At 43.1% G+C, this 13,801-nt stretch overlaps 1 protein-coding gene across 1 annotated transcript in view; it reads right to left on the bottom strand.

Annotated features, from left to right (window-relative positions):
• Positions 1–13,801, bottom strand: part of DNAAF3 (dynein axonemal assembly factor 3) — a 1,314,828-nt gene that overhangs the window by 454,144 nt on the left and 846,883 nt on the right. Inside the window, exon 7 of the mRNA XM_044059250.1 lies at positions 3,915–4,072. Coding sequence (XP_043915185.1) covers positions 3,915–4,072 — 158 coding nt within the window. The remainder of the gene's footprint in view (positions 1–3,914; positions 4,073–13,801) is intronic.

Below are 13,801 nucleotides of genomic sequence, written 5' to 3'. Positions count from 1 at the left end.
TGCCTTTTGAATAAATTGTTACGTTATTCAGTTTGTTTCTTCATTCTCTTTGGTATATTTAGCCAGGCTTCTTGGTGGAAAGATAAGCAACCCCCACTTTGAGCCTCCCTTCAGGAGCACTGAAAGGGTCTGTCAGAAAATGTATATCTAGACCCTCAGTTTTGCGGCTCTCCTCTGCCACTGGGGCATCTTTTGCCATTATTGCTCCCCCTTGCCTCCGGGGGAACTACATCCATGTGTGTCCTAGAAAGGACTCGGAGACTTCCTGAACCACATCTTTAGACCTCCCCGTTGATTCCTGGAAAAGGTCTGCTGAGGGGTCGAAAAACATACACCCACTGCAGATAGGATCTTTGCATCTTTCTCACACCTGGAGTGTGTTTCTTTTTTTGTGGGGCCAAACAAAGAAGAATTGTCAAAGGGATCATTGACAAAAGATGACTTTAAAGGCTCTACAAAATCACACAGGTGCATCCAGGCATGCCTCCTGATGGAAATACCTGAACCTGTGGCCCTTGAGGCACCTTCTACAGCATGTGAGATGAGCTTCATGAACAAATTTACATTAGATTAAAGGGCAACCAACTGTGAGGCCACAGAAGATTGAGCCCCCACAGCAGTGGCCCCTGAAAGGGAGCCTGAAAGTTCCTTAATCAAGTCCCTTTGCAATCTTGTGAAGTGTGCAAAGTACTTCAGCTACCGGAGAGCAAATGTCACTGAAGCATAATCTCCTTTCCCAAATCTGTTCAGTGCCCCAGATTCTCAATTAGGGGATGGAAGTGGAAGTCTGTTCCACGAGTTCCTTCTTTGTAGCGGTCATCATGACCATGGCATCAAATGGTGCCCCCTTACTCCAATGTTCTCTTCTTATTGGTGGAGCCAGGGTCCTGTCTGGTCTCCTGGGATCAGCTCAGTCATATTAGGTTCCTTCCACTCCTGCTTAGAAACCATATCAATAAGTTCATCAAGGGGTTGAGTAACACAGGAGGTAGATGGGCCCGTCCTAAAAGCTTACAGAAATATTGACTTGTTGGGTTTTGGGCAGACCAACCACCCTTCTGTTTAAGGATCTCAAGGATGATGTCTCCATATGAGATGTCATTAGGTGGTGATTTGAGACCCTTCTTCCTTATCAAAGTCAGTATTCTTGATGACGGACTCCTGGGGAAAGAGTCCAAGTGCCTCCTCTGGCACATCCTTTCCTAGGGACTTCTTTGTTGGAACATTCCAGAGAAGTATCAGAATAGATGACAATACTCGGCTGGGTGGTCTGGAAGCTTTGGGCTGGCTGTTCCTGTGGGGCAGAATGGTGAGGATCACGGTGAAAAGTCAGCTGAGATGTCGAGGGGGGATTTGAGGAAGAAGGACCCGTCTGACCTGATGGAGCAGAGAAAACCCTCCACACAACCTCAAAAGCAGATCGCTCCAGAGTGAAGGAAGTCAAAGGAGATGAGAAAGTGAGTTTCTGGCCTGCCACTTCCCTCTACTCCGAAAGCAATCTGCCTGAAGTGGAAGCCAGAGCTGAGCTATCCAAAGCCGAAGCTCCAAGATCCAACCAGGAAGCTTAAAAAAAATAGAATAAACATGAATAAAGATAGCAAAACACCTACGATATAAATTAAAATATCTAACAGAAAGAGATTAGCACAAAATTAGCTCTGAAGAAATATTTGTTGGAGAAAATTCACTTATCTTAATGAATTGGCCAGAGAGCTACAGTTGACCAAGTCTAATCATAAAAGTGGCAAATGAGATCTGAGGAACATGAGGGATAGTGCATTGTGGGTAGGAAAGGAGCTCAAGAGTTTGTCAGAGGCCATGAGCTAGTGTAACGGCCAAATAAGATCCGAACCCATCCATTGAGCTGTGAAGGAAAATTCACATCAGATCTTCTGTTTTGTTTAACAAACACTGTTCTCGTCCTATGGTAGTAAAATTATGTCGTTATTAAGATTCACATTATATCAAATTTTATCTGCCTTGGACATGAGGAAGCTATAGTCATATTAATGTACTTACATAGTACATGCCTGCCTGTCTGCTGGATGCCCTCATTTTCTCTTGCTGCCTTCTTGTCTGTCCCAAATTCTTTTCACCAGATTGTCACGTAGACAAGAACCACCATAATCTGTTCCCTTTGACGTTCTCTGCAATTGGAGCTACTCTGGTTTCTGCTTTGATGTCCTCATTTCGTCATCTGTAACACAGTGTGCATCCTAGCACCTGCTTCAGGCACTTTATCTCCATCAACTGCTCTGCCTTTACTACCCAGGTTTCTGTACGATATAGTAGTACTGGTCGCACAACTGTTTTGCATACCTTACTTTTTAGCTTCTTTGACATTCTTCTGACATATACTACACCTGACACACTGTACCAGGTGGCTGCAGCCCCTCTGACTCTAGCTTTGACTTCCTCATTCAGACTTCCCTTACCCTCAACCACCCCTCCCAGATACGTGAAGCTGTTCACTTGCTCCACTGTTTTTCTTACTATCGCAATTCTCAGCTAATTCTGATTTCACCAATTTGCTGCCAGTTCAGCTGTCATATGTGTAATCAGTGTCATCTCGTGCCTCTTCAGTTTTGCATTCCATTCCCCTATCCTTTGCTGATGTTCTTGCTCAGAGTCTGCCTACAATTCCACATCTTCTGCATACAATTTTGTTGACCTGTCCCCTCCAACCTTTTTGCTAATGTAGTCCATCACTAGTATGAATATCAGTGGGCTCACAGCTGAACTCTGGTGCATACCCACTCCCACTGGGAACCTCTCTGTGAGACCAAACACTCTTCTTACTTGAGTCATGTGGTCATTGTACCCAGCATGCACCAATTCCACTAATATGGGACTTCGAATTACTGCAGGATTGCCCAAATCAGCTTTCTTGGAACCCTGTCATATGCTTTCTCTCAGTCTAAGAATGCCCATTTGGACTCTTTCCTCATCTAAAGCTTCTCTATGTCTCACTGTAAACATCAGGTTGGGTGTGCTGCATTCTGATCAAAATCTTAACTGCACATCTCCTGTATTACTTTCTATTACTCTGAGTACTTGTTTACTGACCATCCTCTTCAGAACTCTCCTGCAGTGTGACAGGAGTTTGACACCTCTATACTGCCCACAGTTGTGAATGTCCCTTTTGCTCTAGTATGCTTATTCTCCAGTCATGTGACGTACGTCTTTCTCTTGATACTACTAGGAGTACCTCAGGAGCCATTTCTTCTCTAACTCACCCAACATCTTGATCATATCTACCGTGACCTCATCTGAGCCTGCTTCTTTCTCTGACTTCATTTCCTTAGTGCTGTTTTTACTTCTTCTAGGGTAAGATCCGCACCTTCTTTCATCACAGACTGTTTCTGGGCAGCATAGCTACTGTGGGATTTTCTTCACTCAGAAACTATTGGAAATACTTCTTCCATAAGACTCTGATGTCCTGTGCACTGGTTAGTAAGTTGTTGCTGACAGTCCTTATGAAGGGTGCCTATCTTCTTTACATTTCTGTATTTGCCTTGCAACATGATGGAGTCTTTCTGCAATCACATAAGTCACTTTCCAGAAGCTGGTAGAGTGCCTCTGATGCCTATAGATCACATGAGTCACTTTCTAGAAGCTGGTAGAGTGCCTCTGATGCCTACAGATCACGAGTCACTTTCCAAAAGCTGGTATAGTGCCTCTGATGTCTAGTGATCATATGAGTCACTTTCCAGAAGCTGGTACAGTGCCTCTGATACCTAGCTCTTTCGTATTGCAACTTCTCAGTTAGCATGTTCGTTAGCCACCGGTATTCCTTCTAAGCCTGCTCTGTCTTCTCTGCCTCCCACTTTTTCTTGCTCCTCTTCTGTCGTTTGATGACCTCCTTAACCTCTGCACTGCACCACCAGCTTTCCTTATTTACCTTATTGCCATACCTGGTTTGGCCAATACAGCTCTTCTACAGTCTTCACACATGCTGTTTTTGGTTGCTGGCATTCATCTTCAGTGTCACCTATTTCCTTTGCTCCTGTGGTGCTACAGCTCTGAGTATTTCCTTGCTGACCTTTGAGACTCCTGTAACTACTGCTTGCAGCTGATTGTGGCATATAGTGGCTTATGCTATATGTCTGCAGGGGATTACATTTGCAATCACTGATTCTACCCCAGTGCCCTTTCCTCACTAGAAGGATGTGCACTTGACTTGCATTTTGGCCACTCTTGTATGTCATCTTGTGACTCTAGTGCTGAATCATGTTCTTGGCCAGCATAAAACCATTTACCAGATAGAGGTCTAAATTGGCCACTCCCTTATTTTTGTTGCCCCACCAACATGGATCCAGGCAGTCCTCATATCTTGTTCTTCTGTCCCAATATGTGCATTCATGTCTCCTATTATTAACACCAACTCATACTGTCCTGCTTTATCTATTAAGTCCTGCAGCAGTTGCCTGAATGTACTGTTTTCCTCCCTGTCACAACCTGCTGTGGGACATAGGCTGAGGTTATGAATACTGCCCTATCATACTGCCCTATCATACGCTGAGGTTATGAATACTGCTCTATCGTAGGCTGAGGTTATGAATACTGCCCTATCACAGGCTGAGGTTATGAATATTGCCCTATCATAGGCCAAGGTTATGAATGCTGCCCTATCCTTTCACTGGAGTCTGATTGCTATGAGTCTGTCACTAATACTGATAACATCCGCCCCTGTCACAACCTGCTGTGGGACATAGGCTGAGATTATGAATACTTACCTATCCTTTCACTGGAGTCTGACTGCCATGAGTCTGTCACTAATACTGATGACATCCCTCCCTGTCACAACCTGCTGTGGGATATAGGCTGTGGTTATGAATACTGCCCTATTCCTTTCACTGGAGTCTGATTGCCATGAGTCTGTCACTAATTCTTAGAATATCCCTCACTGAAGCTGTTAACTAAAGACTCTCACTCACCACAATTCCACACCATTTCTAGTTTGTCCTACTCCTGAGTAGCAGGCTCTCTACCCCAAGCCAAGTGGCTTTGTTGCACTACCTTTCCATCTTGTCTCCTAGATACAGTGGATGACCAGCCTCCTCCTTACCATCATGTCATCCACTTCCAAGTTCCGACTGCAGTGAAAGGGTATATATTAAATGATTGAACTTTCAAAAGTTCATCATATGGTTGACGCCGTATGATCAAACTTTCAAAAGTTCAAAAATCTAATTAAAAAAAAAAAAAACTACACAAATAACCTACCTGAATGTTTTAAGCAGGGGGGCAAGCCCCCCTGCACCCCCCCACACCCCCTGCTCTTAAAATATACCAACTTCGAGATCGCACTACATAGGTTCATAGGTTGGTACTAGGCTATCAACCCTAGGGCCTATATAAGCCTAGCCATAACAATTCCCTGGCTATTTCTTCCCACACTATTTACTTCCCATTCCGCACTGTAAGGAGATCTCCGTTAAAACGTTCGAACTTTCAAAAATTCGATCATATGATGTCAACCATATGACAGTCGAAATTATGAAAGTTCAATCATCTAATATAGACTCATGAAACCATACAGAGTGTAGCAATCCTTAGTTCATGTTTGGCAGGCTGACTGGTTTTATGTCCTGCTTTTGTTCAACAAAGCTATCACAAGTAACCCAAGCTGGGCAACTGGACACTACTGTCCTGTAGCTTAATGAACCTGGGATGCTGGGCTTTAATGGTATGCACAAAGTGGCCAACAGGGGCACACAGTCCCCTCCCAAAATTAACATAATTCTGTGGTAGAGGTCAGGTACTCACCTCAAACCGGCAAATACCCATACCCATACCTACTTCTGATGTCACCCCTGGGATTCCGGATATTGCCTAAGGCTCTTGCCACCCCCATAGTGCCTTTTTTAGGCAAGGCTCAAATTCTAAACCTACAACCCTAAAAAACAAAAATGGGAAGAAACTGAGGGTAATGCTGCTCAATGCCAGAAGTCTAAATCTCAAAATGCACGCACTCGAGGCCCTTCTCAGTATGGAGAACATCGATGTCTGTGCTGTAACTGAAACCTGGTTCAAGGCTCCTGAGAGCACCCCGGCACTATTAGGTTTTACCTCATATCATGCGTTCCGGCCCCAAAACCCGGACCACACCACAAAAGGGGGGTGTATCCATATTCATAAAGGATACCCACACCTCCAGGTTGGTGGCAACGCACGAAGCTTCGGAAACCATCCAGGTGCAACTAACCATAGGCAAAACTGCTCTACAAATTGTAGCATGCTACAGGCCACCCTCTCAAACTCAGGAACCCCACACAGCCTTCCTGAAGACACTGGAGGGTATAAATGTATCTCCAAACACCATCATACAGGGTGACTTCAACTACCCGAATATAGACTGGGAACATTACTCAAGCCCTAACTTTCTAGCCCAACGGTTCCTGGAGTTCATAAATTCAAATGCCATGGAACAGCTAGTCACTGTTCCCACGAGAGGAGAAAATATACTAGATCTCATTGTCACAAACATGGGGACAAAATGCTCCACACCGGAAGTATATCCCTCATTGGTGAGATCTGATCATAAACTAATCTCACTGGAAATCCACATCCCGCTCCCACCCCAAACAAAAAAGACCATAGTGAAGAACTTCTCTAAAGCAAACTTCACACTACTCAAGACTGGTGTGGTATCCTTCAAGGCCCCTGAGCCAGAGGAAACCACAACCCAAGCTGCGGAAGCCCTTACAAATGCCTTCTATGAACACCTCCAGGACTGCATGGATCAGGCAATCCCAAATAAAACCAAGACTCTTTCCACAAAGGGCAAACGTCCAGTCTGGTGGACCCCAGCCATTAACAAACTTTACAATAAGAGGAGAAAGCTATTACATGATAGAACAAAATCCATAAAAGGGAAGTCACCCCTGATCATTATTAGTAAAAAATACGAGCACTCATAAAATCAACTAAGGCCAATTTTGAGAGAAAAATTGCCATGGATTCAAAGGACAATCATAAGGCCTTTTTCAGCTATGTTATGAACCTGGGTGGAAACTCCCAGATATGCTCAGAATTAGTCCAAAATGATACAAAAATCACTGAACCCACAGACATTGCCAACATACTGGCAGACAGGTTCAGTGCAAACTTCACCCCTCTCCCCTAAAGGAGAGATAACTATCCCAGCCGAGTGTAGCCTCCCGGACATCTCAAATGCGCAGGTGAAAGCTGCTCTCTCTAAAGCTAAAAACACAGCATCAATGGGACCGGATGGTGTCCCGGCTGTGTGCTACACGAGCTAAATGAGGAATTAAACCCGCATAAGGCAGCTGTTTAATCTCAGCCTTACCACAGGATACGTGCCCAAGGAGTGGCGTACGGCAACTGTGGTCCCACTCCACAAAGGCGGTGCCTCTGGACCCTGGTAATTACCGCCCCATAAGCTTAACAAGTCTAGTCTGCAAAGCTATGGAGAGGATCATAATGGAGTTCATAAACAAAGATATAGGGGACTTGCAGACATTGGACCCAACCCAGTTTGGCTTTGTCAAGGGAAGATCATGCCTTTTGAACTTGGTTGACTTCTTCGAAACAGTCACCAAGGCCATTGATGAGGGAAAGGCAGTCCATACAGCCTACCTTGACCTTGCAAAGGCTTTCGACACAATACCCCACTCGGGTATTGTAGAAAAACTTACCAGCTTAAATGTAAACCCATATGTCACAAGATGGGTTGCAAACTGGCTTAAGGACAGAACCCACAGGGTTAGAGTTGCTGGCGCTGTGTCAGACTCCAAGCCGGTCACAAGTGGTGTCCCACAGGGCTCGGTCCTTGGCCCCCTATTGTTTGGCATCTACTTCTCAGAAGTACAGGCCAACATGGGAGGACTTTGGCTGACAAAGTTTGCAGTCGACTGCAAACTGGGCGCCATAGTGGAAAGTGCATCGGACACGGATATCCTTCAGAAGGGACTCACAGAAACAGATAGCTGGTGCCAGAGCCATGGCCTGAAGTTAAACGCCAAAAATGTATAGTCATACCCTTCGGGAAAAACAAGGTAACCCCAAGCTACCATATAGGTGGCAATCCACTAAGCACAGAAGAGGTTATCAGGGACCTGGGGACCCAGGTTGACAGTGGCCTTTCTTTTGACACTCACGTTGCTAAAGTGGTTAGAAAGACCTTCTACATTGCCCACCTGATCATGAAGGGATTCACATCCAGATCTAGTGAGGTCATTGTTCCCCTGTACTCTTCACTTATCAGACCAATGATTGAGTACAATGCCCCATTCGGGATGTATCTCACCCAACATCTGCAGCAATTGGAGAGACCCCAAAAGTTCCTCACCAAAAGGATAAAGGGACTCCAAAATCTGTCATATGCTGCCAGATTGAAGAAACTCCAGCTCTATTCAGTCTCATACCGTCTGCTCAGAGGTGACATGTGCCTGACATACAAGGCCATGTCCAACCCGGAATTAATGGACATGCTCCACCTCAAAAAATCCAAATCCACCAAAACCACTAGAGCAAGCGACTTAAACCTTAGCACGGATATAAATAGGACGTGCTGGAGGGATAGATTTATCACTCAGAGACTCCCTATGCTGTGGAATAAAATCCCGGTCCATGTGAGGCAGAGCACCTCGCTGACTCTGTTCAAGAGAAATCTAGACCTGTGGATGGGAGATCGTAGGTTTACCCCGGGAATCATCTCTGTGTCACTGCTGGACAGAGGCACAACAAACTAATGGGCACAGTATTTTTTCATATAAGGGGTGGCGTAAGCCACAAAAATTTGGGCTAGGCTTATAAATACCTTAGGGCAGATAGCCTAGTATAAACCTATGAACCTATGAACCTAAAACACCCAGAGCCTACTTTTACACCATAGAGTGGCTACTCATGACATGGTGCATAGTTTGTGATGAATGTTATGCTATCAAGAGGATACTGCCCACAGCCCCATTCTTGGGTGAGTTTGAAGAGGAAAAACTCAGCATGTTTTTGGGAAGAACCCTACAGAGACAGAGACAGAACATGCAAACTCCATAAAGGCACTGACTGGAGGTCAGGATTGAACTATTTATCTTGCGCTCTGGAGCCAAGGCCTTAACCATTATGCCTGGTATGTCATTTTTTTTATTGCAAGGTAAATTATTATTCCTAAGGAAAGGAATAGGCTGTTCAGGGACTCAAGCTGAGATAAGACTGGTTAGGGAGGAAGCCGTCAGGAGGCAGATGTCCATGAAAGAGAAATTCTGGCCCCTTTCTTCCTCTGGTCCACTTTTATAACAGATATACTATGTGAACACCGAGTGCTGTATTGAGATTAAATGGAGATTTCCCGAGCTGGTAATGATTGGTTTATACCCAGAAGTGATAATATCTCATGGACTCCTTGGTCTTCCTTATGTGAAAGTAGGCATTTTGGAGGTTCAAAGATCACATTCAGTCTCCTTCCACAAATTATGGAAGGATGGATTGTATAAGACCACACAAAAGGCTTCTTTGGAAATTAAATGGTTTAGGCCACTTAAGTCTATTAGAATGAGCCTGCGGTCCCATCTTCTTTGGTACTAAAGCAAACTTGAAGCTGTATACTAATACTTCTGGTCCAGCTGGGACAAAGAAATGTTTTGCTTTGTTAGAAAGCTGTATACTAATACTTCTGGTCCAGCTGGGACAAAGAAATGTTTTGCTTTGTTAGAAAGCTGTATACTAATACTTCTGGTCCAGCTGGGACAAAGAAATGTTTTGCTTTGTTAGAAAGCTGTATACTAATACTTCTGGTCCAGCTGGGACAAAGAAATGTTTTGCTTTGTTAGAAAGCTGTATACTAATACTTCTGGTCCAGCTGGGACAAAGAAATGTTTTGCTTTGTTAGAAAGCTGTATACTAATACTTGTGGTCCAGCTGGGACAAAGAAATGTTTTGCTTTGTTAGAAAGCTGTATACTAATACTTCTGGTCCAGCTGGGACAAAGAAATGTTTTGCTTTGTTAGAAAGCTGTATACTAATACTTCTGGTCCAGCTGGGACAAAGAAATGTTTTGCTTTGTTAGAAAGCTGTATACTAATACTTGTGGTCCAGCTGGGACAAATAAATGTTTTGCTTTGTTAGAAAGCTGTATACTAATACTTGTGGTCCAGCTGGGGCCAAAGAAATGTTTTGCTTTGTTAGAAAGCTGTATACTAATACTTGTGGTCCAGCTGGGACAAAGAAATGTTTTGCTTTGTTAGAAAGCTGTATACTAATACTTCTGGTCCAGCTGGGACAAAGAAATGTTTTGCTTTGTTAGAAAGCTGTATACTAATACTTCTGGTCCAGCTGGGACAAAGAAATGTTTTGCTTTGTTAGAAAGCTGTATACTAATACTTGTGGTCCAGCTGGGACAAAGAAATGTTTTGCTTTGTTAGAAAGCTGTATACTAATACTTGTGGTCCTGCTGGGACAAAGAAATGTTTTGCTTTGTTAGAAAGCTGTATACTAATACTTCTGGTCCAGCTGGGACAAAGAAATGTTTTGCTTTGTTAGAAAGCTGTATACTAATACTTCTGGTCCAGCTGGGACAAAGAAATGTTTTGCTTTGTTAGAAAGCTGTATACTAATACTTGTGGTCCAGCTGGGACAAAGAAATGTTTTGCTTTGTTAGAAAGCTGTATACTAATACTTCTGGTCCAGCTGGGACAAAGAAATGTTTTGCTTTGTTAGAAAGCTGTATACTAATACTTGTGGTCCAGCTGGGACAAAGAAATGTTTTGCTTTGTTGGAAAGCTGTATACTAATACTTGTGGTCCAGCTGGGACAAAGAAACGTTTTGCTTTGTTAGAAAGCTGTATACTAATACTTCTGGTCCAGCTGGGACAAAGAAATGTTTTGCTTTGTTAGAAAGCTGTATACTAATACTTCTGGTCCAGCTGGGACAAAGAAATGTTTTGCTTTGTTAGAAAGCTGTATACTAATACTTCTGGTCCAGCTGGGACAAAGAAATGTTTTGCTTTGTTAGAAAGCTGTATACTAATACTTGTGGTCCAGCTGGGACAAAGAAATGTTTTGCTTTGTTAGAAAGCTGTATACTAATACTTCTGGTCCAGCTGGGACAAAGAAATGTTTTGCTTTGTTAGAAAGCTGTATACTAATACTTCTGGTCCAGCTGGGACAAAGAAATGTTTTGCTTTGTTAGAAAGCTGTATACTAATACTTGTGGTCCAGCTGGGACAAAGAAATGTTTTGCTTTGTTGGAAAGCTGTATACTAATACTTGTGGTCCAGCTGGGACAAAGAAATGTTTTGCTTTGTTAGAAAGCTGTATACTAATACTTCTGGTCCAGCTGGGACAAAGAAATGTTTTGCTTTGTTGGAAAGCTGTATACTAATACTTGTGGTCCAGCTGGGACAAAGAAATGTTTTGCTTTGTTGGAAAGCTGTATACTAATACTTCTGGTCCAGCTGGGACAAAGAAATGTTTTGCTTTGTTAGAAAGCTGTATACTAATACTTGTGGTCCAGCTGGGACAAAGAAATGTTTTGCTTTGTTGGAAAGCTGTATACTAATACTTGTGGTCCAGCTGGGACAAAGAAATGTTTTGCTTTGTTAGAAAGCTGTATACTAATACTTCTGGTCCAGCTGGGACAAAGAAATGTTTTGCTTTGTTGGAAAGCTGTATACTAATACTTGTGGTCCAGCTGGGACAAAGAAATGTTTTGCTTTGTTGGAAAGCTGTATACTAATACTTGTGGTCCAGCTGGGACAAAGAAATGTTTTGCTTTGTTAGAAAGCTGTATACTAATACTTGTGGTCCAGCTGGGACAAAGAAATGTTTTGCTTTGTTAGAAAGCTGTATACTAATACTTGTGGTCCAGCTGGGACAAAGAAATGTTTTGCTTTGTTAGAAAGCTGTATACTAATACTTCTGGTCCAGCTGGGACAAAGAAATGTTTTGCTTTGTTGGAAAGCTGTATACTAATACTTGTGGTCCAGCTGGGACAAAGAAATGTTTTGCTTTGTTAGAAAGCTGTATACTAATACTTGTGGTCCAGCTGGGACAAAGAAATGTTTTGCTTTGTTAGAAAGCTGTATACTAATACTTCTGGTCCAGCTGGGACAAAGAAATGTTTTGCTCTGTTGGAAAGCTGTATACTAATACTTGTGGTCCAGCTGGGACAAAGAAATGTTTTGCTTTGTTAGAAAGCTGTATACTAATACTTCTGGTCCAGCTGGGACAAAGAAATGTTTTGCTCTGTTGGAAAGCTGTATACTAATACTTGTGGTCCAGCTGGGACAAAGAAATGTTTTGCTTTGTTGGAAAGCTGTATACTAATACTTGTGGTCCAGCTGGGACAAAGAAATGTTTTGCTTTGTTGGAAAGCTGTATACTAATACTTGTGGTCCAGCTGGGACAAAGAAATGTTTTGCTTTGTTAGAAAGCTGTATACTAATACTTGTGGTCCAGCTGGGACAAAGAAATGTTTTGCTCTGTTGGAAAGCTGTATACTAATACTTGTGGTCCAGCTGGGACAAAGAAATGTTTTGCTCTGTTGGAAAGCTGTATACTAATACTTGTGGTCCAGCTGGGACAAAGAAATGTTTTGCTTTGTTGGAAAGCTGTATACTAATACTTGTGGTCCAGCTGGGACAAAGAAATGTTTTGCTTTGTTGGAAAGCTGTATACTAATACTTCTGGTCCAGCTGGGACAAAGAAATGTTTTGCTTTGTTGGAAAGCTGTATACTAATACTTGTGGTCCAGCTGGGACAAAGAAATGTTTTGCTCTGTTGGAAAGCTGTATACTAATACTTGTGGTCCAGCTGGGACAAAGAAATGTTTTGCTCTGTTGGAAAGCTGTATACTAATACTTGTGGTCCAGCTGGGACAAAGAAATGTTTTGCTTTGTTGGAAAGCTGTATACTAATACTTGTGGTCCAGCTGGGACAAAGAAATGTTTTGCTTTGTTAGAAAGCTGTATACTAATACTTGTGGTCCAGCTGGGACAAAGAAATGTTTTGCTTTGTTGGAAAGCTGTATACTAATACTTGTGGTCCAGCTGGGACAAAGAAATGTTTTGCTTTGTTGGAATACTTCCTTTTTATTGCAGCTCTCTGACACTGAGGAGACACTGGGCAAGTGTAAGGTCTGCAAGTAGGTGGGTTACGGACTGCATGCATCTGTCTCTGGTGATGGCTAGACATTTAGGAAGATGGAGAGACAGACAGCTCCCTCTATGCCTCCATGGAGTGACACTTGGGCAAGGCCTCAGGGATGCTGCTGCAGACCACCTGAAGGTGGACCACAATCACTCTGCTGTTGTTGGAGACCTTTATATGGAGATGACATTTCTGGAAGCTGTCCTGATTTCACCCCCAGATTGCTGGTTCTTCTACTGCTGTCATACCCAAAACATTTCCAATTACGTTCTTTGTATCCAAGAAACGGAAACTTCCCTCCTACAGCACAGATGCTTTAGCCTACTTTAACCCTATTTGCCAGGTGTGTTTTAACTTCAGGGCAAAAAGGCTGGGCAGTTAAAAGAGTGAATTCATAAATGTTACCTTGGTGTTCTTTGTAAAATCTGTGAGCCTCAGCTAGACATGTCCACACATAGCAATACTAGATAATGCATCTTGGCACAAACCTTCAGTGGAACCACATGCCATCCTCATCATGAGATGTTATATCGATGTAACAGTTTCCAACAAGGGCTCTAGCGTCAACTCTCTCTCTGGAAATAAGTCATGTGAGCTGTGTAGTTTATGCTCCTCATAACGAACATTGAAAATGCATAAATATGCTCTCTGAGGTAGTAACTACCCCCTCAGCTCCCTATCAAGTAAATGG

The sequence above is a fragment of the Protopterus annectens genome, chromosome 17.part0 (assembly GCF_019279795.1).
Source record: "Protopterus annectens isolate FY-2018-M chromosome 17.part0, PAN1.0, whole genome shotgun sequence".
NCBI classification, from domain to species: Eukaryota; Metazoa; Chordata; order Ceratodontiformes; family Protopteridae; genus Protopterus; species Protopterus annectens.
Note: the sequence above shows the minus strand (reverse complement) of the source record. Positions and strands in the feature narration are given on the sequence as shown.